The 24,697-nt window shown below is 40.6% G+C and overlaps 2 protein-coding genes across 6 annotated transcripts; both read left to right on the top strand.

Moving 5' to 3' along the window:
* The first annotated feature begins 6,817 nt into the window (after positions 1-6,817).
* On the top strand, positions 6,818-11,330 carry LOC148322761 (prostaglandin E2 receptor EP1 subtype-like). 2 transcript variants are annotated; one of them, XM_088317047.1, is made up of 3 exons: positions 6,818-7,656; positions 8,915-9,841; positions 10,598-11,330. In XM_088317047.1, exons 2-3 carry the CDS (start codon positions 8,963-8,965, stop codon positions 10,868-10,870), a joined length of 1,152 nt encoding a protein of 383 aa, XP_088173173.1. In that variant the 5' UTR covers positions 6,818-7,656; positions 8,915-8,962; the 3' UTR covers positions 10,871-11,330. The 2 variants fall into 2 exon arrangements, with proteins under 2 accessions (XP_088173173.1, XP_088173172.1); XM_088317046.1 differs by having other exon boundaries at positions 6,818-7,917.
* A 1,061-nt stretch (positions 11,331-12,391) lies between these two features.
* Positions 12,392-24,365, top strand: ilf3b (interleukin enhancer binding factor 3b). Of its 4 annotated transcripts, none has more exons than XM_088317071.1 (18): positions 12,392-12,462; positions 13,843-13,894; positions 13,982-14,193; positions 14,273-14,447; positions 15,151-15,298; positions 16,932-17,023; positions 18,244-18,339; positions 18,527-18,638; positions 18,718-18,815; positions 18,886-18,994; positions 19,107-19,220; positions 20,294-20,499; positions 20,709-20,882; positions 21,133-21,414; positions 21,514-21,634; positions 21,918-21,962; positions 23,199-23,573; positions 23,696-24,365. In XM_088317071.1, the coding sequence occupies exons 2-18, from the start codon at positions 13,892-13,894 to the stop codon at positions 23,824-23,826; spliced, it is 2,493 nt and encodes an 830-aa protein (XP_088173197.1). In that variant the 5' UTR covers positions 12,392-12,462; positions 13,843-13,891; the 3' UTR covers positions 23,827-24,365. The 4 variants fall into 4 exon arrangements, with proteins under 4 accessions (XP_088173197.1, XP_088173196.1, XP_088173199.1 ...); XM_088317070.1 differs by having other exon boundaries at positions 21,915-21,962; XM_088317073.1 differs by lacking the exons at positions 23,199-23,573; positions 23,696-24,365 and adding an exon at positions 22,507-22,584.
* The last annotated feature ends 332 nt before the right edge of the window (positions 24,366-24,697 follow it).

Below are 24,697 nucleotides of genomic sequence, written 5' to 3'. Positions count from 1 at the left end.
AAGTTGATTTCTCCAACTCGGACCCTCCCTTGTTTATCCCCCCACAAATCTTGAAACCAGGTTACAGACAGACTGAGTGACTTATTGTTCCTCGTTGCAGAAAATAACAGAGTTGAAGTCGCTGGCACACAGAGGATTTGGGATCTCTGATGAATTCATAAAGCTCTCTCACACGACGACCAAATATTGTTCAACGTGAAGTTGCCACCCACCGTGTTCTTCGTGCTTTTAAAAGAAAGCACAATACGTTCTTTTTAAGGTTAAGAACTTTCGGTCTATATTTATGACAGCATGAACCTAATTTCCAAGTCTAATATTTACAAGCAGATATTTTCAGCACTGAAATGCAAACTTGTAAACTAGCCAAAAGAAAAAAAAACAAAAGTGATCTTATCAGTGTAAGGAATGCACTCGTACATGTTTTTTTTTGGGGGTTTTTTTCTTTACCCAAGGCAGTTTGCAGAATTATCTCTCTGGAGTCCTCAGAAAAAAATGTTTTCACTTAAAGAGTCTGTTTTGTCATACATTTGAACCACAACAAGAGTGACAGAAGCTATCTGTTTGGCTGCTGATAAACTCTTTTGAATCAGCATAAACTTGGAAAAAGAACACACTTCTCAATGCGGCTTGTTGGAACAAAGCAGGAAAAAAAAATCTCAGCAGCTCCATCACAGGCCGACGTCTTCACATATAGAAGTATACCGTGTTGTTGTCATATATGAAAACTGTTTTTATCTCGAGACTACTTTTGGGTTGTCTTGGCCTAACCTTACTATCAGACACACGTCATTGGTATTTGGGGATTTGGTTTCTCAAATTTTAAATGCAGACACTGCTTTGAAGATAATTAGATGCATATCCCATGTCCAAAACCTTTTTTTTTTTCAAGTGTATCATGGATGCAAACAACAAACAAGCAGCTCTCTATCATGACTGCACGCAAAATATGATGATAACACAGTTTCTATTCTCAGCGTCGATGCTTGGTCAAAATAAGATATGGGCTGCTGATCCTGTGTAAACAATCTCTACTGCATGTGCATTTCTGTGCAAAATAGCAATTCCACGCATGTTGCAATGCCGGATAAACATTGGCTGAGGTTCCCCGCAAGGTGCAAGCTTAGCATGTTGCTTTTCAAATGAAGGGCTCACCTCAATAATGGGACGGTCACCCTTAACTCATTCAATACCATTGAAATAAATACGTCAAAATCCATTTTTTTTTACTGGGCTGGTCGTGAATGAGTTAACACTGGGAGCGCTCACAGTTTGTTTTCAGTTTTACTAATGTACTGAAAAATGCGATATATTATGCAATGCCGTCAGAACTAAGAAAACAGCAACATAAAAACTCAATTAGCTCACAAAATAAGGATGGGTCACATCAAATAATAAGCACAATATTTGCCTCGTTGGTCACATTCTTTCAAAAGGAATCAAAGTTTACACAATCTTCTTAACAAAAAACACGACTTGTCTTCTAGGCCAAATTCCTGCCTCCTTTTCTAGCTACAGCGCCTCTTGTGGCCATTAGGTGCATCTATTGCCTGTGTGCCTAAACAACAGTGTATATGTGGAACTAAAAAATAAATTCCCCCTCTTCACTACGATTTTAAACCAAAATAGAATACCTGAAAATTCTAACTTACTTTTCATTTTAACATGAAATCATGTCTTTATTCAATGTGCTTTTGAACCACATTAAAACTATTAAATAAAAGCAGGCCATAAATGAGAGTTGCCTTTGACGGCAGCTCCATCTTGACTCTCCCGAGTCGCAACGTGCAGCGAGACTGTGACAATCTTTGTCCATTAATTCATCATCATGTGATGTTTACAAGCTGAGCCTTTCGGCACTGTGATGTCGTTTCAGTTGACACCAAGTGTTGTACAGGGTGGATTTTGCTGCTTAATTCATATTCCACTAATGCAATATTAATCCAAATATAATGTTTAGACTTGTGGGGCTGCTTAGAACTTATTATTATCAAGAACATTTTTGACTTGACTTCCCCTTTAAATTCTTTGTTCATATGGTCAACTAACACTGTGCGTTTAGGTTTATTATGTAATTAGCCTATTTTAGGATACAAGTTACTGTACATTGGCTGTGTGATGTCTGTCAAAGCCTTTTGACTTATCACCTGCTAAATGTGCAGCAAAAATGTCCATAGAGGATGGAACATTTACTGCCGGTCTTACGTTATGCAACACCTGCTTTGTTGAATTGCGCCTCTTTTGAGCTTGAGTGTTTTCACAGCAGGAATTTGCAAGCCTTTGCATTGCTTCGGCATTGATGTGCAATTTTGTTTGCCGATTGGCTTCGGGATATTGTGGGATAGTGCTCAGTTACGGCAAATGACTTATATGGACATTGTGAGAGTAAAGAAATTGCACAGGACACATTTTCATTCTCTTGACTCATTTCAAAAGGTCATGACGGTCTTTTTTTTTTTTGCGCTTTCACAAGAAGTAAGAGGCCACAAGTTGTTTTTTCTTGTCAGTAATGATTACTCTAAAACGTCTGGGTGGATTTTCAATTTTGTGAAGGTGTGTGAGCCAAGGACTCCTCATTAATGTTTCAGTACAGTATGCTCCTTGGCAGAGGTCTGCGCTGTCTGACTAAATCTGTTTACTTGACCACTTTAAAGTTGTGCACAGCCATGTTCCAACACGCCACTTTTAATGCTTTAGTGCAGGGGTGGGCAAACTTTTTGATTGGCGGGCCACAATGGGTTCGAAAATTTGACAGAGGGGCAGGAGAAAATGGATGGAGTGTTTTGGTAACCTCACCTCATCAGAGAAAAAAAATACATTTCATTTTAAATGAACTTAAACAAAAGCATAACAACAAAATATATGTCTTTGACACACCACAGCATTTAGAAAATAAAACATTAACAAGGTATATTCATTTAATTTTTTTCAAGTTCGGCGGGCCGGATTAAAACGTTTAACGGGCCGCAAGTGGCCCCCGGGCCGTAGTTTGCCCACACCTGCTTGCCCACGCCTGCTTTAGTGTATTTTTTTTTAATTGCTTGTTGTTGTCATGTTAATGATGTAGCCCTGCTTCACAAGTTCTGAGGTTGAGGGTTTGAATCCAGGGTCCGGTTTGTCTTAGTGGCGTTTTCATGTTCTTCCTGTGCTTGCATTAATTTTCTCACTGTCTTATCATGGGTGATCATTTTCTTCTCCATACTTTTCTGTTCCCATCATTTAGATTTAAATTCACCTTGGTGTCATCTGTCCAAGTAATCTAATTCCAAAGTTCTGTAAAAATGTTTTGTGTTGTTTTTCTATCGGAGGCTCTCTTATTGTTGAATGTTAGCACGACATTGTGAAGCTTCCAAATTTTCATTCATGAAGAAATCTCTTCATTTGATTCCTTAAATGGTTGATTTTGATGATAATACATTTCACATTCTGAAGAGGATTGTGAATAACTGGTGTTTTGAAGTGTTCTTATTCCTCCCAAGAGCATTTTGTGTTTATTCACTTCATTCGTTGGGCAATCTCTTCATAACTCTATCTTTGTCTGAATTAATGGTTCGCAGTCGCAGTTTGAACGATAACACGGCACTTAAATGGAACAAAAAAAAAAAAATACCAACCTGCATACCACAAGTGGTTTCCTTACCCCTCTTTGAAAATCACTGGTTTCAAAACTTCCGGATCTGATTCAAAATATAATGCGGAAAAATTATAATATCCAACATGCTGCGCTATCACACAGTTTAAATGTAAACACACATGGGATAAGGTTATTAATTAATAATTTCCCTCGAAGATCACATTAAAAAAGTTCTGCATTTTGATGCATTATTGCATTTTTATGCCTTTCATAGGACAGCAAGACCAGTCATTCTAGCCCGAGGTGGCATGTAAGTATATTGTGTAGTACAATTTTGCGCTCTGTAAATTGGGACGAGTACTAACAAGAATAATTCCAGCAGCCTCAAGCTGTGCTAAGAATAGGAATCTCGTAGTCTTTCCAAAAATATACTGCAGATAACAACCAGTATTTGAGTAAAATTATTATTATTATTATTATTATTCTTTTCCCAATCAATGAAGCAAACAGCTATAACAGCGAATTCTCAGGTCAGGAGAAAACCGAGTACAGCATTTTATAATAAAAGGAAAATGCTTTTTAATTGTGTTGGGGTGTGTGGGTGTGTGTGTGTGTGTGTGTGTAAAAAAGCTCATCAAAAGTACATGTCGTGAGATGTAGAGCTACTATTTTAAAGTCGATTGTTGGAACCCATTTTTTTCACAGGATTAAATCTAACCAGATCAACACAGAGAGAAGTGTCCCACAGAGCAAAAACAGAAACATCCTCCAGCTGCAAAAGGACATTTTTAATGTGTCTTCTCAAGGTATGTTTATGCTGTGTGATGTAATTTCTCATGTATGGGAGGAAGTTGCGGTTAACTCGTCCCTTTAAAGGTCATTGTGAAGATCCCAAGTGTTTAAATCAACTCCCTGCGTGCCTGATCAAGACCTTTCATCTTTCGTCTTCTCAGTGCATCTCACACATGTACGTGCAAGAAACCACAGCGGTAGTTTAAGATGCCATCAGCTTTGATGATGAAAAGTAATCTCGTTTTAGTTTCTCAGAAATTAATTACATTTTTTTTTTTTTTGGCCAAAGGTTTTTCACGTGATATGGTCTCACCTGTCATGAGTTTATATTATTGTCTTTAGCTGTTAAATGTAAGGGCATGCTGAGCTTCTGTTGAATAATAATTTTTGCTTTGGGCTCTTTTTAAACTGTTACCATTTCCAAGTTTAGAGCAAAGGGTTGAGTATTTTGGCTGTAGTTTTAAAAAAGACATGTTATATATATCCACACTTTGTTTACATTTAAAACCATTCCCATGTGTCTTAATATCTTATCTTTGACAAAATACACAAAGAATAAAATAAGTCAAGCCCCCCCAAAAATTCTTTGCAATAATATGGTGTATGCGCCTTCATTAGTTTAAACATGGCATACTGATAAATATTACGTTTATGAAATATGAATTAAGACGCAAAATCCACCCATTTTTAATCAAATCAGGGGGCAGCCATTTTGTCACTTCTGTCGCCTGAAAATGACATCACAGTTGCTCAGTGCTAAGGTAATGACCAATCACGGCTCACTTGATGTCTGAAGCTGAGCCATGATTGGTCATGAGTAGCTGTGATGTCATTTTCAGTCGACAGCAAAATATTTCAACTAGTGGGCCTGCATATAGAACATATTCTTGTAAAGAAAATTTTGGGGTTGACCTCCCCTTTAAGAACTTTTTTTTTTTTTTTAAGGTTGTGTTTTTCTGGTGTATTTTTATTTTTTTTAAATAAAAGGTAATAAAATTATGGGCCAAAATAGCGTTCAAAATCAGTTGCGTTGTAGCTTACAATAATAGCTTCTAAATGTCACACACAAATGTGGAAAAGGTCGTCTCTGGCTAACTGAGTCTCAATATTTTGCTCCATTATAAAATATACACAAGTGTTTTTTGTATAAGTACAGTAAAATACGGCCAGCATCTCCAAAGATATGCTAAAATCACATGCGCAGTCAGTCCAACTTTCTTCTTGTGTGTGTTTGTGAACCAGACGCCATATTGTGTGAATGCAAAATCCCTCCACTGCTTTGACAGATTAATTAAAAATAAAGATAAATCGAAGGACTCATATTGGTTAGCAAAAAAAAGCCTGCATTTTTTCTTACTCTTTTTCTCTCTGTCTTATCCTATCATTTCGTTCCGTACTTACTGTACTAGGTCTGTGAGCAGAATCGGATTTACAGCTTTCCAAGTTGTCTAAAAAAAAAATAAATAAAATAAAATAAAACATGCGTTTCGTGTAAAAGGTTTCTCCTCACAAATGTCTCCTTCGCGAGCATATTAGATCCTGATGTCCTCAACATCATCAGCCGCTGTGGTCTAGCCGACCTCTGTGAGAAGTTCATTATTATTCAAAATCATGGTCACCACAGACCACGGTCGAGTACGATGGAAGTGGAAGCTGTTCACAAAGCTCTTGTGGTTATTCGGCTAGAACAGACAACAAAGGGAGTGCTTTTCTTTCTCGGAATCATCAGCAGTTGTCTTTGGCAAATATAATCATCGTAAAAACAAGTATGTGAAGTCTCTCCGCGTTTTGTTTTGTTAAGGATTACAGGGGTGATGGATCCAGATAACTTTAGGTGGGACTACACTCTAGAATGGCAACGTACAATATAGACAAGCTATCATTCACACTTTCAATCACACCATTTAAGTCTTCAATTAACCTAAGCAAGTTTCAAAAGATGAGTAGGAGAAATTGAAGTTAGGAAATCCTTATACAATATGCCCATTGGAAAATATAAAAACTCCACGCAGAAAGGTCTAAGTCGAGATACAAACCGTTGAGAAAATTTTTACTCGAGGTGAAACCCCACTACACCATCCTTGTGGTGTTTACTGCAATGGAAATTAAGTGTCACATCGGACCATCCAATGTTTTTGGACCCAAAGCGGACCAAAAAAGAGATTGAAAATAAATCATAAAAATGCCAAACTTCAACTAACGAGCTGTCATGATCCATATTTGTGGTTTTTGGTTTAGTATTTAGTTTTATATTTTATCTTTCTGTTCAGTGTGTCTCGTCATGTTCATTGTGTTCACCTGTATTCGTCCACTCAAGCCCCACTGTCAACCAATCAGGTCCTTGCAATCCTTTGTGTCTTGTCCAGGTGCTCCTCGTTGTCTCGTCAATTTGTTTGTATTTAGTTCCTTGTTTACTTTCCGTTCATGTCAGTGCATTGCCCTTGTTAGTTGTCCTTCTCGGATGTCTTTGTCAGTTGTCCTCCTACCTGTCTTGCTTTATTGTTAGTCAAGTCCTTGCGTTTTGTTGCTCACGTTTGTTTTGTATTTTTTTTAATTAAATGCCATTTGTAAGTTACCCCTACCTCGCTTCCCTGCATTTTTGGGTCTCCTCTTCCTCAACCTCCTCGACAACCTGACAGAATGCACCCTACTGTGAAACATGGGGATGACTCTGTTATGTTCTGGGGCTGATTTGCTGCATCTATCATTGGTTGTCTTGAATCTGAGCAGTGTACAAATAAATGTCAAGGCTAGTGTGTGTAATGCACTGCCCCCAGAAGTCTTGGTCTCAGTTGCAGGTCCTGGTTCTTCCAACATGCAGCAAAAAACACCCAAGAATGGCTTAGAACAAATTACTCAACGATTCTCAAATGGCCTTCTGGGAAACTTGATCTAAATGATGTTGAACATCTGTGGGAGTAGCAGATTCATGCCATCTGGAAAAAGCACCCTTCAAACCTGGGACAACTGGAGCAGTTTGGTCATTAAGAGTGGGCCGAAGCACCTGCTTAGAGGTGCAGACGTCTCATTGAAAGTTGGAAACGTTGTTTGCGTGACTCCAAAGGTTGTGAAACCAAATATTAAGTTAAGATTCCCACCATTTTTTTTTGTTCAGGCCTGTTTTCCTGATTTTTGCTACCTCACAGACTATGCTGGATTCTGCTGTATCGATAGAAGAATTCATATGATTACGTATCTGTGATGCAGTGGCGTACAAGACTGCGTGAGCTCCAAAGGGTTTGTCTCTCCTGCAAGGACGTCACTTGTTTTCCCTCCAAGTGAGACACCCAGGGGTGAGTTTGGCTTTCTGCAGCTCCCACATGCTGTATAAAAGCAGCCAACCTCAGTCAAATAAGAGGACATCCTTGCGCAATGTCACTGGGAGGCTGCTTGCTCCAACAAGAATCGGCAAGGGGCTAAAATGTGAGGAATTACCTCTGAAGATATTTGGAAAAGACTGAAATCTGAATGCAGTGGTTGCACTTGAAATAACAACAATGAAACACTGTCAAATTGAAAGCAATCTTGGATTTTATGGATTTCACAACTTCAAGGTAGGATACATTTAAAATATTTCTCAATATTTTCCATAAACTATTAAACATTTAATGTATCACAACATAGACTACCAGTGTCAGACAATTAATGCCCCCCCCAAAAAAAGAAAACCATGATTGTTACAATTAGAAAACAGGAATAAATGCTATTTTGGTTATTACTGAATCTCCCTATGTCCTTTACTCATTCACCAGAATAAGAGAGGCAGTATAAAAAATCTTTTGCAAAAAAAAAAAGATTGCTGCAACTTTTGGAAAAGGGGACTGAATAAAGTTCATATTGTTGTTCATAAACCTACCTCAATAAAAATGATAACTGAGTCCTGAAAAGTTCCTTAAAAGAGAACGTGTGTGTGTGTGTGTGTGTGTGTGTGTGTGTGTGTGTCTTTTGATGGCCATGACTCGGCCGTTACAATGCATTTTAATTCACATTATTTTCATTTACTGGCATATCGTGATGCCCTCACGCTTGTTTTGATCTGCTCACATGCATGACATTGTTGGAAACTGGGTGTTACATCGACTCCAAATGAATTGGTAAAGAAATCAAAATTGTCAACAAAACTGTCCGAACATGTTCAGATGACTGCCTTGTCGGTATAGTGCAGCGCTTCTCAAATAGTGGGGTGGGCCCCCACCCAGGTGCAATGCTGAAGGGGGGCGTGTGACCCTGGGGAACATGCTTGTTTTCTGTCGTACTACATTAAAGTGTAATTGCACATCCACTCCAGTAGTTGGCAGTGGTGCTCTCATTATTATTATTATTAATTGTGGTGCTAATGTGAATAAAAGTGTACTTTGAATAAAATTGTAATGATTTATTGCCCCACCCACCTCCAAAATGCAAATAGTAGAATCCGGCCTGCATAGCTCTGACATCATTTGCCTGAAGTAGAAAGTTTACAAACTGTTTAACCTTAGTGAAGTGCTCTGCTCTGCTGAGTGCTGTTCTATGAATTCTTTCCGCATTCTAATCCTGTCTTCTTCCTCTCAGGACCTTCTCAGCCGAAGAGAACGACATCAAACCTGACGATCAGCAGAAATGTTGGCAATGCAGCGTCAAAACTCCTCAGACATTTTTGCCTCTCTGCCCCCCTGTAACAACAGCGCAGCCGTGCTGAAGCCAGAAGTGGGGCCCGTATTCCGTAATGGCACCCGTCCACAAACTAATCCCGCAGCTGCCGGCATCACCATGACGCTTGGAATTGTGTTCAACATTGTGGCGCTCATCATCCTTGCCAAAGCCTACAACCGCTTTCGACGCAGGTCAAAGGCCACCTTTCTACTCTTTGCCAGCTCTCTGGTGGCGACTGATCTGGCTGGGCATGTCATCAACGGAGCCTTGGTGCTAAGAAGATACTCCGAAGGGATTGCAACCTTGGCTGACCCTCCCTCCAGCTTTCGAGGCGATCTCATAACTGATCCAGATGCCCCCTGTCTGTTTTTGGGGTGCTGTATGGTGTTCTTCGGACTGTGCCCCCTCTTCCTCGGCTGCGCTATGGCCGCTGAGCGATGCTTGGGTGTCTCCAAACCTTTGCTGCATGCTCGTTTGGTTACAAACGCAAGGACGAAGATGGCACTAGCTCTCATTTGGCTGTTGGCATTATGTGTCGCAGTGTTGCCGTTTTTTAGCTTGGGAGCGTACACTTATCAGTACCCGGGCACGTGGTGCTTCATCAGGGTGATGGAGGGCACTCGAGCGACAGATTTGGCCTTTGTGACGCTGTTCTCTGGACTGGCATTGAGCTCGCTGGCCATGGCTTTTGTGTGTAACACCATCAGTGGGATCACCCTAGTGAGAGCAAAGCTAAGGAAGAAATCCAGCACCCAGCGCACCTCGGCCAGGTCCCACGACACTGAGATGGTCGTCCAGCTGGTTGGCATCATGGTCGCCTCATGTATCTGCTGGAGCCCTCTGCTGGTGAGTTGCAGACATGACTGATGAGTGGAAAATCCAAGTGATTTCTTCATTTCCATTACGACCTGTCTGATACAGTGTCACTGCTGTAAAACGGCCCATGACGACACCTGCAGGTTGATTGACTTCCCATCGTAAATCTTTTATACTGTAAAATTATCAAATAATGGATACGATGCTGAAAATACATTACTCACAAAAAGCTTGGGATATTCAGGTGAAATTTCAGGATATAGTTAATTCAATCTTTTCAACCGAACTTATTTTGACTTTCTCTAAACGTACATGTCTCCATTTGTTATTCAACCGCTTTAACGGAATAAGATCAAACCACAATTACACCGGCAATACAGTCAAAAAGATTAAAAATACAAAATGTTGGTTAAGGTTTAAAAATATGCGTCACACCTTAATTGGGATCTCATTTAATTGTAGGCGTCAATCGTGTTTGTTTTCTTTGCCTGCCATGAAAAATTAATGCAACAATTGAGTGATTGGTGTCTAATATTGTTAGCCCAATAGCATAGTTGCAGAAGTCGTTTTTACTTAACAGCCGCAATATCACAAAATATACCACGTGTGCTTGATTAAAAAATGTTTTTTGTTTATGTCAGTGTGGTTGAATTGAGCCAATCTGACTCTTCTTGTTTGTTGATGTCGTTGTGTTTTTTTTCCTCTCATTTTCCAATAATGTGACTTTGACAATCATGTTACTAGGTTAACGATGTTAACTAAATGTGTGGCATTAATTGTCAACAGGTCTTTGGACTGATGTCAGCCACCCGGTCATACAGTGGATCCCTCGGCCCCGACAGGGACACTTACAGGGCCTTGATGGTTACTGGTGTTAGGATGGCTACGTGTAACCAGATCCTGGACCCATGGGTCTACATTTTGCTGCGGCGTGCCATACTCAAGAAGATTTACAGGATTACTAAAAGGCAAGCCAGTTTGAGGGGAAGCATGCTTCGCTCTTACCGCTGGGACATCAGCTCCTTTCAGAACTCAGAAAAAAACAATGTTAAGATTTAACGGACGGTCATCATTCCATCTGCTATTTAACTTTGACCCTTGGCATGTTCATCTTGGTCAGGACTTTTGGTCAGGTTGTTGGTGTTTCAGCCCAAATTGTATTGAGAGAGGTCCTTATCTATAACAAATTGGTCCGTTTTTATTTTGAATGCAAAATCTACATGATTGCATTGGCGCTTGTCCTCTATGAGAACAAAATTTAATTGATTATCTGTTGAAATTGACTGTCAAGTTTTGTCAGAAATGAAGACTACTCCACAAAGTCAAAGCAAAATAATGTGAATTTCAAAAGCTTAAATACACAAGCAAAACACTTTGATTTTACCTCATTTTGAATATGTGAATGTGTGGGGAAAAATATATTTGTTTGATGTACTACACTGGAATGAATGTGATCGTTTGTCTTGTTGAAATCTTAAAATAATCTGAAATAAAAATGTTACAGCATTTAGTAGTGCAATAGACGTCTGGTTAGCATGTCCGTCTCACAGGGCGAAGGTGCAAGATTTGATTCTGGCTCCGGCCTTCCTGGTTTGCATGTTCTCCCAGTTCCTGTGTGGGTTTTCTCCGGGTACTCCGGTTTCCTCCCACTTTCCAAATACTTGCATGTTAGGTGAATCGGACACTAAATTGTCTCTAGGTGTGGTTGTGAGCGTGAATGGTTGTCTGTCTTTGTGCGCCATGCGATTGACTGGCAACCAAATCGGGGTGCACCCTGCCTACTCCCTGAAGGCAGCTGGACTAGGCTCCAGAGCAGCTTGGATAATGGATGGATGAAGGTAAGTTATCTCACAGGGCCATCTTTGTCTATGAGACCAGCCAGCTGGACCTAAATTTCATGAGAATTTCCCCCATCTTCTGATTGTTTGGTCATACCAAAACTTGTTTCAGCCGACTTTGACTCAGTAGCAATTGCATACATTGCAATTTTGTATTGCATTAATGGTCTTTAATTAATCTATAATTAAATTGTTAATAAAAGCCCCAGGCAACAAATGCACGGGTGGCTCCTAGTAAATTTTTAATTGTAAAACACATTACGGAATCAGATAGCAGGGGCTATAGCAATTGGGAAGGGAAGCTCGTTACATTTTAGTGAGTATCTGGATAAAAGTGCATTTTCAGAAATTGTCCAAAACCGAGTGAATAGAAACGTCACAGCCCATCTTCACTAGCCTCCAAGAACAAGGAAACGTACTATAATAATTAGATTTTATTTAATTAAATTCTTTCTCCCTCAAGGACCCTAATTTCTGGTTGTCTGTCTTAACATACCGCTTCAAAACTTATAATTGTTTTATTCATTTTATACACATTCCAAATTTGTTTTTATTTCTTTTAAAATAAATGCTTCGTTTATTACGTAGTCCGTTTACGTACGATCAGAGTCATTCGAATACTCTGTCGGGTTTTCGCTACGCATTTTCGCAACGTAATGATGACGTAGTGCCGGTGTCTACGAAACATTTTTGTTTTTTTCTATTGGCTGGAGAAAACCATCGGCCTCCAATCAAAAAATAGGAGGCGTTACCGACTCGACGACAATCTCCCTTCCTGCTCGAACTGATTTGCGTGCAGAAGAAACGAAGAAGGTGAGTAAAATGACGAATAAACGATAACAATAGTTGCCTAATATTTGAAGCACATCGCGATATACACTGACGTGTCTTCTCGTCTTCATAATAACAGATTTGCTCGCGAAATAAAAACCCCTCATCGATAAAGCTAAGCTAGCACGTCCAATGAATACTCGTGCGTTTGGGTGCCATTTTCCTGCTGCGTGTTTGCTGTTTTATATCACGTGAATTGCTGTATGTCTCATTTGCGTCAGATCGTTTACGTCGGTGTACTACTGTACATGGTCGTCACATCGACGCACAATGAGCGAGCTGGATCCATCGGATGGTGTGCTAGCTAACGTTAGTTAACGTTAAAGTGGCATCACCTTTTAAACGACAAATGAGGTTGTGGGGGGCTTTACACACCCTCTTTCAAATGGTTTTTTTTCCTCCCCGTAATACGAAGCCGAATAACGTGTAAATGAACTTGATGTGTTTATCACACACGATTTAGCCATTGTGCACTGTAGCAGGTGCTAGGTAAGGTAGTCAATTACAATATTTCCAATGCAGAAATTGCGTGTGTGATTCTATCGAGGTGAAATTAATTCCGCTGATGCATATACTACTTGCATACAGCCACGCAATTTGCAGTTTTAAATGGCAGCAATCATTGGGGTTAATGCACCCTTATTTTGAGAGAAATATGAGAAGGCAATAATGTACTCATCCATATATTCATTCCATCTCACATATCTTCCAACATGCATTATGTTGGCATCATATATAAAAAACTTATATTGGGTTTTGTCATTCCTCATTATTATCAATTGTAATTTTTAAACAAATCACTCAATAGTTGTTCTATATTACTCGCATTAAATAAACTTCACAATACATCAACTAACACACCAAAGTAGGTATAGACTTCACCAGGGTTTGGATGACCTGACCAGATAAGGGAGCGAAGCCAAGGACAGGATGTAGTTAGACAAACTAGCGCAGCAAACAAATAGTAAACAGTCTCAAGTGTTTTTTTTGCTAATATTGAGTTATCTTGTATTGATTATGTTATTGATATTGTAATTCTCAATAAAGGGATCAAGTAAGAGGAACGGCTGCGGTCGGAGCCAGATTGCCGTCGTTCATTTCTCCTGGCCAGTAAACTCAACCTTGGGTGTTCGTGTCGTTTTGTCTCCTTATCTCCGTCTTGTCATGTTGAGACTCCTTTCTCCATGGAGGCGAGGCGGGTTTCTCCCATGACAAAATATTAGCGTAATATCAGCCTCATCAAACATTCCTGTTAAACAAACGCTTCATACCTTTCATCAATGCATTTTATCAGCGTGAATGTCCAATAACATGTTGTTGAAGAATACTGTTAAAGTTTTCTGTTTTCCCTACTCTCTGCAGAAAACCTACCCACAGCTCCTAAGATAGTGTCGCTATCACTGAAACTAAGATGGTAACCCCTGACCTTGATTCTTAAATGAATATCAACTTTCTCCGGTAGTTGTCTCACAGTCACATCTTTTCTACTGTTCCCCTACAGGTTTCTCCATTACGGCATCGCTCCTTGCGTGTTTTCTTGCATGATGACCGCCACGTCATGGCCAAGCATTCCGCCATCTACCCTTCTCAGGAGGAACTGGAGAATGTGCAAAACATGGTATCCCACACAGAACGAGCCCTCAAGGCAGTCTCAGACTGGCTGGATAAACAAGAGAAGTGTGACGGAGATGGCGCAGAGGCTGATAAAGAGAGGTGAGTGTCCATTGATTTAATTGAATCATATCACATTAATGATAAGCGTCTACTCACGCTTGTCTTGCCCATGTTGCAGTGAGCACAAAGAACAAGTCATGCGTACCCTTCGTGGTGTGATGAGAGTGGGCCTTGTAGCCAAGGGCCTTCTCTTGAAGGGAGATCTGGACCTTGACCTGGTGCTTCTCTGCAAGGAGAAGCCAACCAGCACTTTGTTGAAGAAGGTGGCTGACAACTTGAGTACACAGCTTAAGGTGAGAGCAGAACATTTAGCGGCTCGTTTGTCTCCCTGGTGAAAATGCTACTAGTGGGGTAGTTGATTTGCCACCACAGAGGAGAAGATCAGTATTTTCAATCATTCAGTAGTTTTTATCATTACAGCGTTTCCCCCTCCGTATAATGGACAAACATTAGGAGTGTTTCCTTACACTTAGATACGTTTATACTGTGTATATTTGCATGCTTTTTCTGAATGTCTGCTGCTAATGTTATACATTAACGGCTACATTACGCCGCCGACTCTGTGTGATCTATATCTTTGCTGCTGTAACACCTCAAATTTCCCCATTGTGGGACTAATAAAGGACATCTTATCTTATCCATATCCTGCAGCTCTTTGCTACTGTGCCCGGACTTGCATAAGTTATAAATAAATTCTGCCATAGTAATAAAACAACCGGTCACCAGATTGAGTAGAAAATGTTTTGTTTTTTTATTCCTCTCCTGTTTGTTGGACAATCCCCGCTTGTCTGCTCAAAGCGAGTTCAACGGGCCGGATTAAAACGTTTAATGGGCCGTAGTTTGCCCACACCAATGCTCTAGTGATAATCTGCTCATCAACCTATGCAGACCCTTGTGTTACGCATAAGTCACTCGCGCCGAATATTTATGAACAGAAAGAAGAAATGAAGTTAACCACATGCATAAAGAGTGAAATAACGTCAATATCCCGTGCAGGTCGTCACCGAAGACAAGTATGATGTGAGCCAAAACATCGAGGAGGCCTGTATCGTCATCAGGAGCACAAAGGAGCCCCCCCTCACCCTCACCATTCATTTGACGTCCCCGTTAGTTCGGGAGGAGATGGAGAGGGCTGCTGCTGGTGGTAAGGCCCACAAACGCTGCAGTTTTTTTTTTCTTTTGATGGCACAACTACACCTCCTCTTGGGAGGCCATGCAGACAATATGGATATTGTTTATTGGGCCTTCAATGGAGCTAGGGGACAAAAATCCACTGTCACATAATGAACCTGTGCTATACTTATAGCTCTGTAGACACTCTCATAGTTCCATGTAATGTAATTGTACATTTTTGATGGCCCAATATACAGTATAGGGCAGGTAGCAAGAATTTGTCTTCCCTCATTATGATCAAGGTCACAAAAGAAATGAAGGCTTACTGAGAATTTAAACGAACACAAGAGAGACCACTTTGTTTGCATGTGTTTTTTCGTTCATGAACGGTTTGCATTGCAGCAAAAATGAGTAGCACAAGGTATCGCAAAACTCCTTGGTTGGTTAATCCAGCGGTGGGCTTTTGACTGCAATGTTTCTCCGCAGGAAGAGCTTAGGGTTGCAGATAAGGACAAGCAGCAATGGATTTCATACGCAGCCCCTTATTGGCCTTTGTGGTGTCGACTTTTGTCTGTCCTTTACAGAATGTTTAACTGCAGCGATAAGCATTCTCGTTGGTCAGTCTCTTCACAGCCTCAAACGTCAAATAATGCCATGTTTCCACCAGACGGTAATTTTTCACTTTAGCGTGGTCGGCATTAGCCAAACTTTGAGTTTGAGAGGGGGATAATCGGAATGAGCTCAGGTAATTAATGTGACATCACAGCATACCAACGCAACTCTGTGTAACTCACCGATGAATAACCACTAAAATAAATGTAGTACACAGTATTTCGCTGACTTCTTCCATTTTTTTTTTGCGAGTATAGCTATTTTATGTAAATGCTTTAGTTTGCTCTCTATTCAAATAATTTATTTTATTGCAGAAAGAAGTCTGGTTGTTCCTTCTTGTCTTATCAGTTGACAGCTTCTGGCTCATGAAATGAAAACACAGGAAAGTGTATACCGTACGGAATAAATCATCACCGTTTGATGGAAATGAGGATTAAGATTTTAGAAGGCGTTAAAACCATGGCCTCATCTGCAACCCTGAGCTGATGGTGACCCCCCCAGTTTGAATCTTTGTAAGCCATCAGTTTTGCTGCAGTGCAGACTTGTTTTGATACCCACTTCTTGTGTACCTGATAACATGTACCTGTGGTTCCAATTCTGATTCTCTTTGTCAAGCCTTCTAGTTTGTCAATTTTAGGGACGCTGGACCTTTGACCAACTGGCCGCTCTCTGTCTCGGAAGGGGCAAAGTGCAGTGTACCCAGTATTGAGGCAAAGGGGAGGGGCTCTACCTCCCGTCAATCTCCGAAAAAGCACCACACTGATGCAACCTTGGAGATACAACCTCCACATACACGTTAAAATTTATAATTTGCCAACTTACTTCACATTACTGGTGGCAGTTGGTTTTAAGTGGATTTGCTTCCTGCCGTAACGTGCAACACCGTATGAAAGCGGAGGTTAAGAGCATTTGGTGGTTCTCCAATGGAGGAGTCCCCCTCCCCTTACCTCTTCCCCCTGTGGTTTGGGAAAGCTGCCTGTGTTCCCCCGGCCGGATGACAGAACTCCCCTTGGTCAAACTGTACCTTGTCTTCTTATTCCACCTGCCAATAGAAACGCTATCAGTCAACGATCCCCCGGATGCTCTGGACAGGCAGAAATGCATAACTGCCTTGGCGTCTCTTCGCCACGCTAAGTGGTTTCAGGTTTGGATCTTGTCTTTATTTGTTTCTAAAACAGAAGTAGTTTCAAGTTTGATTTATATGCTCTTTTGTTTTATCCGTGTTTCATTTGGCATATGTATTTATCTTTAATGGCTCTTAGTTTACTTCCTGTAGTGATAAGTTGAAACCTTTGCCATTCCAACGTATTCAAGTTAGTTACTTGTTCGGCTGCAGGGCTGTTTCATTTCTGTTTTTAATCTCGCAGCTGTTTAATTGGCACCATTCATTTATCTTAAAAGCCACTCAACTCATGTAAGCAAATATACACAGGCATTTGGGACTAACCAGGTATCCAGGTGCAATATTTCAATAATCCCAGTGTTAACAAGCGAGGCATAGTGGACGCAGTCCTTTTGAGGAGAAAGTGTGCTGTGAGGACAAATCTATATTTATCTACAAAAAATGTCCAACATGCTAACTGAGTACCTATTTGTCTTTCAAATTGCACTTTTCATTGCTGCTTGAAGAGCACAAATGCACATGTGTGCCAAAAACCCTTCTTTTTAATCTGTGTTTTGATGTCTCACTTGCCAGTTGGATGGATTCGATGGATGGAAATGTTTGCATACAGGATGTGTTGTATGCAATGGAAAATTTGGATAAAGTGTTTGAGTTTAGGTTATCGTATTGTGTATTTTTTTATTTTTTTTTAAACAACGCTTCATTACTGCAGCCATTTTCGCCTCATCTTTCCCTGCTCTGTTTATGTTGCTGTGTGCCACAAATCCATCAGGAATATTGCACCTTGACTACTTTTCTTGTGTGTGGGTGTACGCGCGGGGGTGTATGTGCGTGTGTGTGCGTTTATAACTTCCACTGACGATAACATTACCCAAATGACAACACACAATCTTTCCATTTCCTTCAAGTGGCTCACTCGGCTGTCTCATGGAAAGCTTGGATTAGTTATGATGCGGTCATATTTGTTGACGCTTGATCGTGATTTCAATGTTTTATGCTTGGATCTCAGTGCTCCAAATCCCATTCTCAGTTGACTTATGACTCACTCAGACCCAATTATGGGTCGTTAAACTGTTTTCTTACATTTCCACAAAGTCTGTGTGGCTTGATTTTTTTTTTTTAAAAAAATCTTAATTTCAACATATGGATTTTTATTTCACACCATCTGTCATCGCTCACGATTGACTCAGTTTGCTTGTCGTTCCCGTGATCCCTTCCCCGCCCCTTTATTGTGTCTTCAGGCCAGAGCTAACGGATTGCGCTCCTGTGTTATCGTCATTCGAGTTCTAAGGGACTTGTGTACGCGCCTCCCAGTATGGACCCCACTATGTGGCTGGGTGAGAATACGTTTTGTTTTACGCTTGAGTAAGATTTGTTGTAATATTTTTCTATTGGTAATTTGGGGCTATATGATTGAAGTTGAATGGAATTAAATTCAAACTTGTCTGCTCTACTATTAAAAAAAAACATTAAAATGATTGTTTAAAAATATGCGCGCGTGTAATTCTCTCCTTTGCTGTGTAGCCCCTGGAGCTGATCTGTGAGAAAGCCATTGGCACAGGAAATAGGCCCATGATGGCAGGAGAAGCACTTCGCCGAGTTTTAGAATGTCTGGCTTCGGGAATCTTGATGCCAGGTAAGTCTGTGTCTGTGGCACTGAATTGTACCATTTTGCATTGCGGCAAAGGTGCTCCCATGCGGTTTCTCTTCTACAGATGGAGCTGGAATCGCTGACCCATGTGAGAAGGAGCCCACAGATGCTGTATGTCACTTGGACTACCAGCAGAGAGAAGATATCACATCAAGTGCGCAGGTAAGTCGAATTCCCTGCAGTATGAGCATACTCATAACATGGAAGATGTTACCTTTATTTGTGTTTGTAGCATGCCTTAAGGCTGTCAGCCTTTGGACAGCTTCACAAAGTGCTTGGAATGGATCCCCTTCCCTCCAAGATACCCAGGAAAACTCCTGGACCTCCCATTGATTATATAGGTAAACAATCTGTGCCCTCGAGTAAGAGGAATATTTTGTTCATGTTGTAATAGTCAAATAAAGGTGTTATAACATGTCTCCCCTACTCCCGCACATAACATTGTGTGATCAGTGCAAATCCCACCCAGTACCGCATATGCCCCACCGATGAAACGGCCCATTGAGGAGGAGGAAGGAATTGAAGACAAGAGTCCGAATAAGAAGAAGAAAAAACTGCAAAAGAAATGTAAGTGCTTTATGTATTGAGAGAGTGACATAATTGTCACCCTTTTTGGCTCGAACAACCACCGTGAAACGAGCAAGATTGTGCTTAACTGCGGATTGTCGGATTCAATTTGAGGGTATTTACATTCAAGAGAGTTCGGCCGCCGCCAAATATTTTTGTTGTTTGGAAACGAGTGTTAATGAGGCCAAACTGGCTAGCTAGCCAGACAAATTGATTTAACAGTATATATGTTGTGGTACTTGGCAGTAGTATTTGTTTCATAAATGTGATAAAGCACAAGAGACATCTTTTATGTATGACATGCATCTGGGTCGCCATGTGAACAGCCAGAAACATTTGGGGCGTCGTGGTTGACGTGCCATTCTGTTGAGTGCCATTCTGGTGATTTAGCATTGCTGCAGGCTCGTGTATACCGGTAAATAACTAAAAACCGTTACGACTGTTTTTTAGGCTGTGTTATGGAATGAAACTACAATTCAGATGTTAAAGTACTTACAAAATTAAAAAAAAAATATCAGGAAAGTCACTGTTTTTTTGCTTAATTTTTCATTTCCCATAATGCTCATTGTCTCCCTTTTTGGTATGTATTTGGTAAAACCTCCTGGTGATAGAAGCAGCTGGCACATCAGGAGTTGTCTTTTTTATGTTTTTTTTTTTATTTTCAAAGGACTAGCATCGAATGAGGTCATTTGAGTGTTTACGTCCAAATCAGGGGAATGCTGTCAGAATTACAAAGTGAGAGGCTTACACATACACTTGTTTATTCATCCGTTCAGCTGGTTAGGATGTAAATATTCTCAAATTGAAGATTCTGTTTCATTCCGATGTGATTTTAATTGTGTTGGTTTTTATAGCCAAGAAGACGAGACTTGTCCTTGTCCCTATTAATGGACCTGACTGAATTTTTTTCCTTCATGCTTTGATAGGACTCTTTATTTAATCATAATGGGTAGAATTGTATAAAACTACATCTCAGTCGTCTGCTTTTATACATCGTGTACTTCCATTGTGAGTTTAAAGTCTAGCTTGACATGTTTTACAAAACAAATCTGTCATCGTGCTATGCCCGCCAGCTGCAGAGGATAAATCTGATCCACCCCAGGCCATTAATGCTTTGATGCGGCTCAACCAGCTCAAGCCGGGTCTCCAGTACAAGCTGGTATCCCAAACCGGCCCGGTTCATGTTCCCGTCTTCACGATGGCTGTAGAAGTTGACGGCAAGACATTTGAGGCTTCCGGTCCGTCCAAACGGACTGCCAAGCTGCACGTAGCTGTCAAGGTGAGTCAGCTCAGGACCGGACGGTTGAGTTGACATAAGCCTTTAATGAATTACATTGCTGCTGATCTTGTTTCCAAAATGTTTTAAAAAATTGTAAGGAAATTCCATCTGTGACTTCATTAAATGTGACAAATGAAGAGTGCCACTTCAAACCCCACTGATTTCTTTTTATGTACTCAAGTGCAATGCCTCTGTTTGCTCAATTTCAGGCTCTGCAAGACATGGGTTTACCCACAGGAGTGGAAGTAAAAACTCCAGAGCCTGTAAAAGCTGAAGAAACCACAGTACCAGTCACAGTGCAGGATGTGAAGCCAATAATAAAAGCCGAAGTTGTTCCTGTGAGCACAGGAGCCGTCTGCACAGATTCCACTGATGCTGCAGAGGTACAGAGCTCATGAGCATGTAGTGATGTGCATCACAGGTATCTGCATCAGTACTGATAAGAATGTAATCATATTCGGACTGGTAAAAACGCTCCGATACTACCAACATCGAATACGATCTCGTCATATCCTGTTCATGCAATGCCGTTCTTTCCTCCATTGAGCGTGCTGTGTACAGTTTGGAATATAGCAAATTAATGTGTAAAGTTCTGCTCTCAACCTCCCCCTCCCCTCCCTCCTTTCGTCTTAGACCACCCGCCAACAGGGACCAATCCTAACCAAACACGGCAAGAACCCTGTGATGGAGCTGAACGAGAAGCGCCGTGGCCTGAAATACGAGCTCATCTCAGAGACTGGTGGCAGCCATGACAAGCGATTCGTCATGGAGGTCGAGATCGATGGACAAAAGTTTGAAGGGACCGGATCCAACAAGAAAGTGGCCAAGGCTTACGCAGCACTTGCTGCTTTGGAACAGCTCTTTCCTTCGGGTTCTGTGACCGAAGTGGTTAAAAAGAAAAAGGGACCTCCAATGGTAAGCACTTTGGGGTGTGGGGAAAGAATGTTGATCTTGATTCTTGCTGCACTCTTCACCCATCAATGGAAATTGAAATCTTGTTGATTTATCATTCAGAACAATGAAGGATTTGGCATGATGGGACCTCCTAGCGACGTCGCAATGCCCAGGGCCAGAGGGAGAGGACGAGGTCGTGGAAGGGGAAGAGGTTTCAATAATGGAGGGGGCTGTGGCGGAGGTAAAATGAAATTTTATTACTTAAGATGCATTGTCTTTAGAGCTGAGGTTCTCAACTGCTCTCACACTGCAACATACATTTGAAGTAAAATGCAAGCTTTAAAATAGAAGTGGCTGACTTTGGATGCTTAGTTAATCATTCTATTTTGAAATAGCCGTGATTCACACTGAACAGCCAGTTGAGAATGATTGCCTCAGAGAACCATTTATTGATTCTACTGACAGCATTAGCCATTTTCCCCTCATTGACCAAATTGACTCATTCATTATTTGTTATTCAGCAGGCTTTGGAACGTTTGGTTATGGCAACAACTCCATGTCTGGATACAGTAAGTATTCCTATCTTCATTTCTTGAATTTTTTTTAAAAATTGGATTGTCACTGTTACAATGAGAGAAATAAGTGTCAGTCTACATGCAAACACATTCTTGTGTGCTGCTATTAATATGTTCAGTACCCACCAAGTCACATGCATTCGAATCAAGCAGCAGAAATTGGAATGAAGTGAAGTCTAATATGGTGAAATTATTTTTTTGTTCTAAATTCATTGATTTATTTATTATTTTAATTTCACAGTACCCAGCTACAGGCCTTAATCTCATATTTATATTTGTAGCACTCCCTAAACCTAAGCACCCCCCCAAACCTCTAATTTTTGGCAGCTCGTCCTGGGGACTGACCTTCCAGAGTGTGACAGGAGGAGGGAAATCTTGAAATAAAATTAAAAAAAAAAAAACGACTGCAATAAGTCACTTGTCACGCAATTTGGACCAATGAATCCAATTGACTGCTGCTTTTAAGGCAGAACAAATTCCCATTACGTAAAACTAATTTTGATATTTCCCCCCTTCTCTGCCTTGTCTCACTCTTTAGGTGACTTTGTCTCAGACTTCTATGGCTACCAAGAATTTGAGAACTAGATCCTCCTCAGTCTTAAAAAAAAAAGAAAAACTATAGTAGAGAAGACAAAAATTCAGTTGTGTTCCAACTACATCCAGAACTCCCGTCAACTCCACGACTGCAACCCTGGAATTATAACAACGGTTACCCTATTTTGCCAGTCCACTTGCAGCCTGGGCAAGATGAGCTGCCTCTGCATAAATGAGTGGATGTATCAAATACCTGAACTTTTTTTTTTTTTTTTTTTTTGTGAGAGTGGACGACTGGCTTCACAATTCAACACTGTTGGAACAACAAATTTACTTTTGGACACTGACTGCCTTTCACTTCTGTTTCCATATTGCTGACGCAATAATGCAGAGGAACAATTTCTATTACACGTTCACTTAAGAAATCCACAGGGATTACGCTTGGACTGCAAATTGAATGTGGCCTTCCAAGGACTATTCAGTCATGGCTGCACTGAATGCTTGATGTTCCTCTTTAAAGAGTATTCTGAATGTTTCCAGATATAAAACTCCACAATATGCATGTTTTACTTTAGTTTTTTTTTTTTTTTTAATAAATATGATTGTCATTAATAACTGTATTCTTACATAGTGTGATTTAATTTCCGTGTTGCCGGCTGCATGTTTACAAACTCTTGGCATGCTGTTATTTCTCAGATTTCTACAACAATGGTGGCGCAAATGCCGGAGGTACTTCGGCCAGTACAGCACTGGGATCGTCGCAGAGCTCATATGGCTCATACTATGAAGGTGATGGAGTCTACAATACGACAGTGGCTGCTAAAATTCCCAAAAAGAAACCCCCTACAAGGGGCGGGAAGTCATCTTTTCAGGGTATGAATAGTGCATCTTCAGGGAGCTACCAGGCCAGCAGCACTCCCGGACAGGGCAGTTATAACCACTATAGCCAGGGCTATGGTCAGGCAAAGAAGAATTTTCACCAGGGAGGTGCAAGTGGATACTCTTACAGCACCGCCTATCCGAGCCAGGTGACCGGTGGTGCTGCAGGAAGCCAGGATTATAATTATGATGGTGAGTGAAGTCTTGATAAACCTGATATTAACGAGATTGTGTTACAGCAATCACAAAAGCGATGCACGGTGAAAACTAATTTGTTGCATTTGACTTTACCTGTTGCGCTTTTCCTTGGGAAGGTTTCAACAACCAGTCCAATTACAACTCGCAGGGTGCCGGAGAAAACCATGGTTTCAACATCTGCCACACTCAGTATCACAATCCCGGAAGCTACAAGGGCGATTCCAGCGGAAGTTACCAGTATAGATAAAATGCGTTGCTCGCGTGAAACGTCAGCTCACCATCTCCCACTGTGTCTTTGCCTCTAACCTCCGAAGAATGTGATTGATGGCTCACCTGTGCTCCTCAACGTCCTCCTTCCTTCATGCTGTTTATGCGCATATTAGCTCTGTGTTGCTCATGATCAGCCTGTGGTGTAGTGATGGTTGTGTTGTAGCGAATGTTGGTAGGCTGTTTCAAAGGATTGATTAATCTCAAGGTTCTTTTGAGGTTGGTTTTTTTTTCTTTGTATTTATAAACCATAAACCGACAAAGAAATCTCATGTTACGGTTTACATGTGCGGTGCAGACTTTTTTTTTATGTTGCATGACTGCTCTGCATGCAACTATTCCCAACTTGTAGATATCTTTGCTTTTAGTTTTGCCTTTATTTTTGAGGTAATAGTGTTAGATTTTAGTAGGACTTTGCTGGAAAATACACACGTTCGTTCTTGAAATTGATTTTGTGGATATTTTTCTTGTCAATTTATGTAACCATGTGTCTTTGTATTGAAAAATGCTTGTTTAGAACCTTTTGTGTCAAGTGTTTTGATTGAACTACTTTTTGGGGTATTTACAATGATTAGTGTCATATAGGTTTTGAACCGAGGTTGCTTTTGATATATATATATATATGTATGTATATATATATATATATATATATATATAATCCGATCCATTACGCTAGACGCAAACTAAAAGCCAAAACATTCCCGTATGTAGTACGACTGAAATTTCCACATAATACAAAACAATACAATTTTATTTTTATAGCGCATTTCACAAAATGGGTATGTGAATTAAGATGCCACGTACAGCTTTCTAAAACTTGACACGTCTATTTTCCCCCAACGTCATGGTCA

Source organism: Idiotropiscis lumnitzeri, chromosome 15 (genome assembly GCF_059441095.1).
Source record: "Idiotropiscis lumnitzeri isolate Australia: NSW breed Sydney's pygmy pipehorse chromosome 15, RoL_Ilum_1.0, whole genome shotgun sequence".
Classification (NCBI taxonomy): domain Eukaryota; kingdom Metazoa; phylum Chordata; class Actinopteri; order Syngnathiformes; family Syngnathidae; genus Idiotropiscis; species Idiotropiscis lumnitzeri.
The sequence above is the reverse complement of the archived record's forward strand: the minus strand, read 5'-3'. Positions and strand labels throughout refer to the sequence as shown.

What these genes read in the sequence shown, in the direction of transcription:
- LOC148322761 (XM_088317047.1), top strand. Translation starts at nt 8,963, where the DNA reads ATGTTGGCAATGCAGCGTCAAAACTCCTCAGACATTTTTGCCTCTCTG. An exon ending in TCTGCTGGAGCCCTCTGCTG is followed by an intron (nt 9,842 to 10,597) that starts GTGAGTTGCAGA and finishes AATTGTCAACAG; the next exon opens with GTCTTTGGACTGATGTCAGC.
- ilf3b (XM_088317070.1), top strand. An exon ending in ACCTCCCATTGATTATATAG is followed by an intron (nt 18,995 to 19,106) that starts GTAAACAATCTG and finishes TTGTGTGATCAG; the next exon opens with TGCAAATCCCACCCAGTACC. An exon ending in GAAAAAACTGCAAAAGAAAT is followed by an intron (nt 19,221 to 20,293) that starts GTAAGTGCTTTA and finishes TATGCCCGCCAG; the next exon opens with CTGCAGAGGATAAATCTGAT.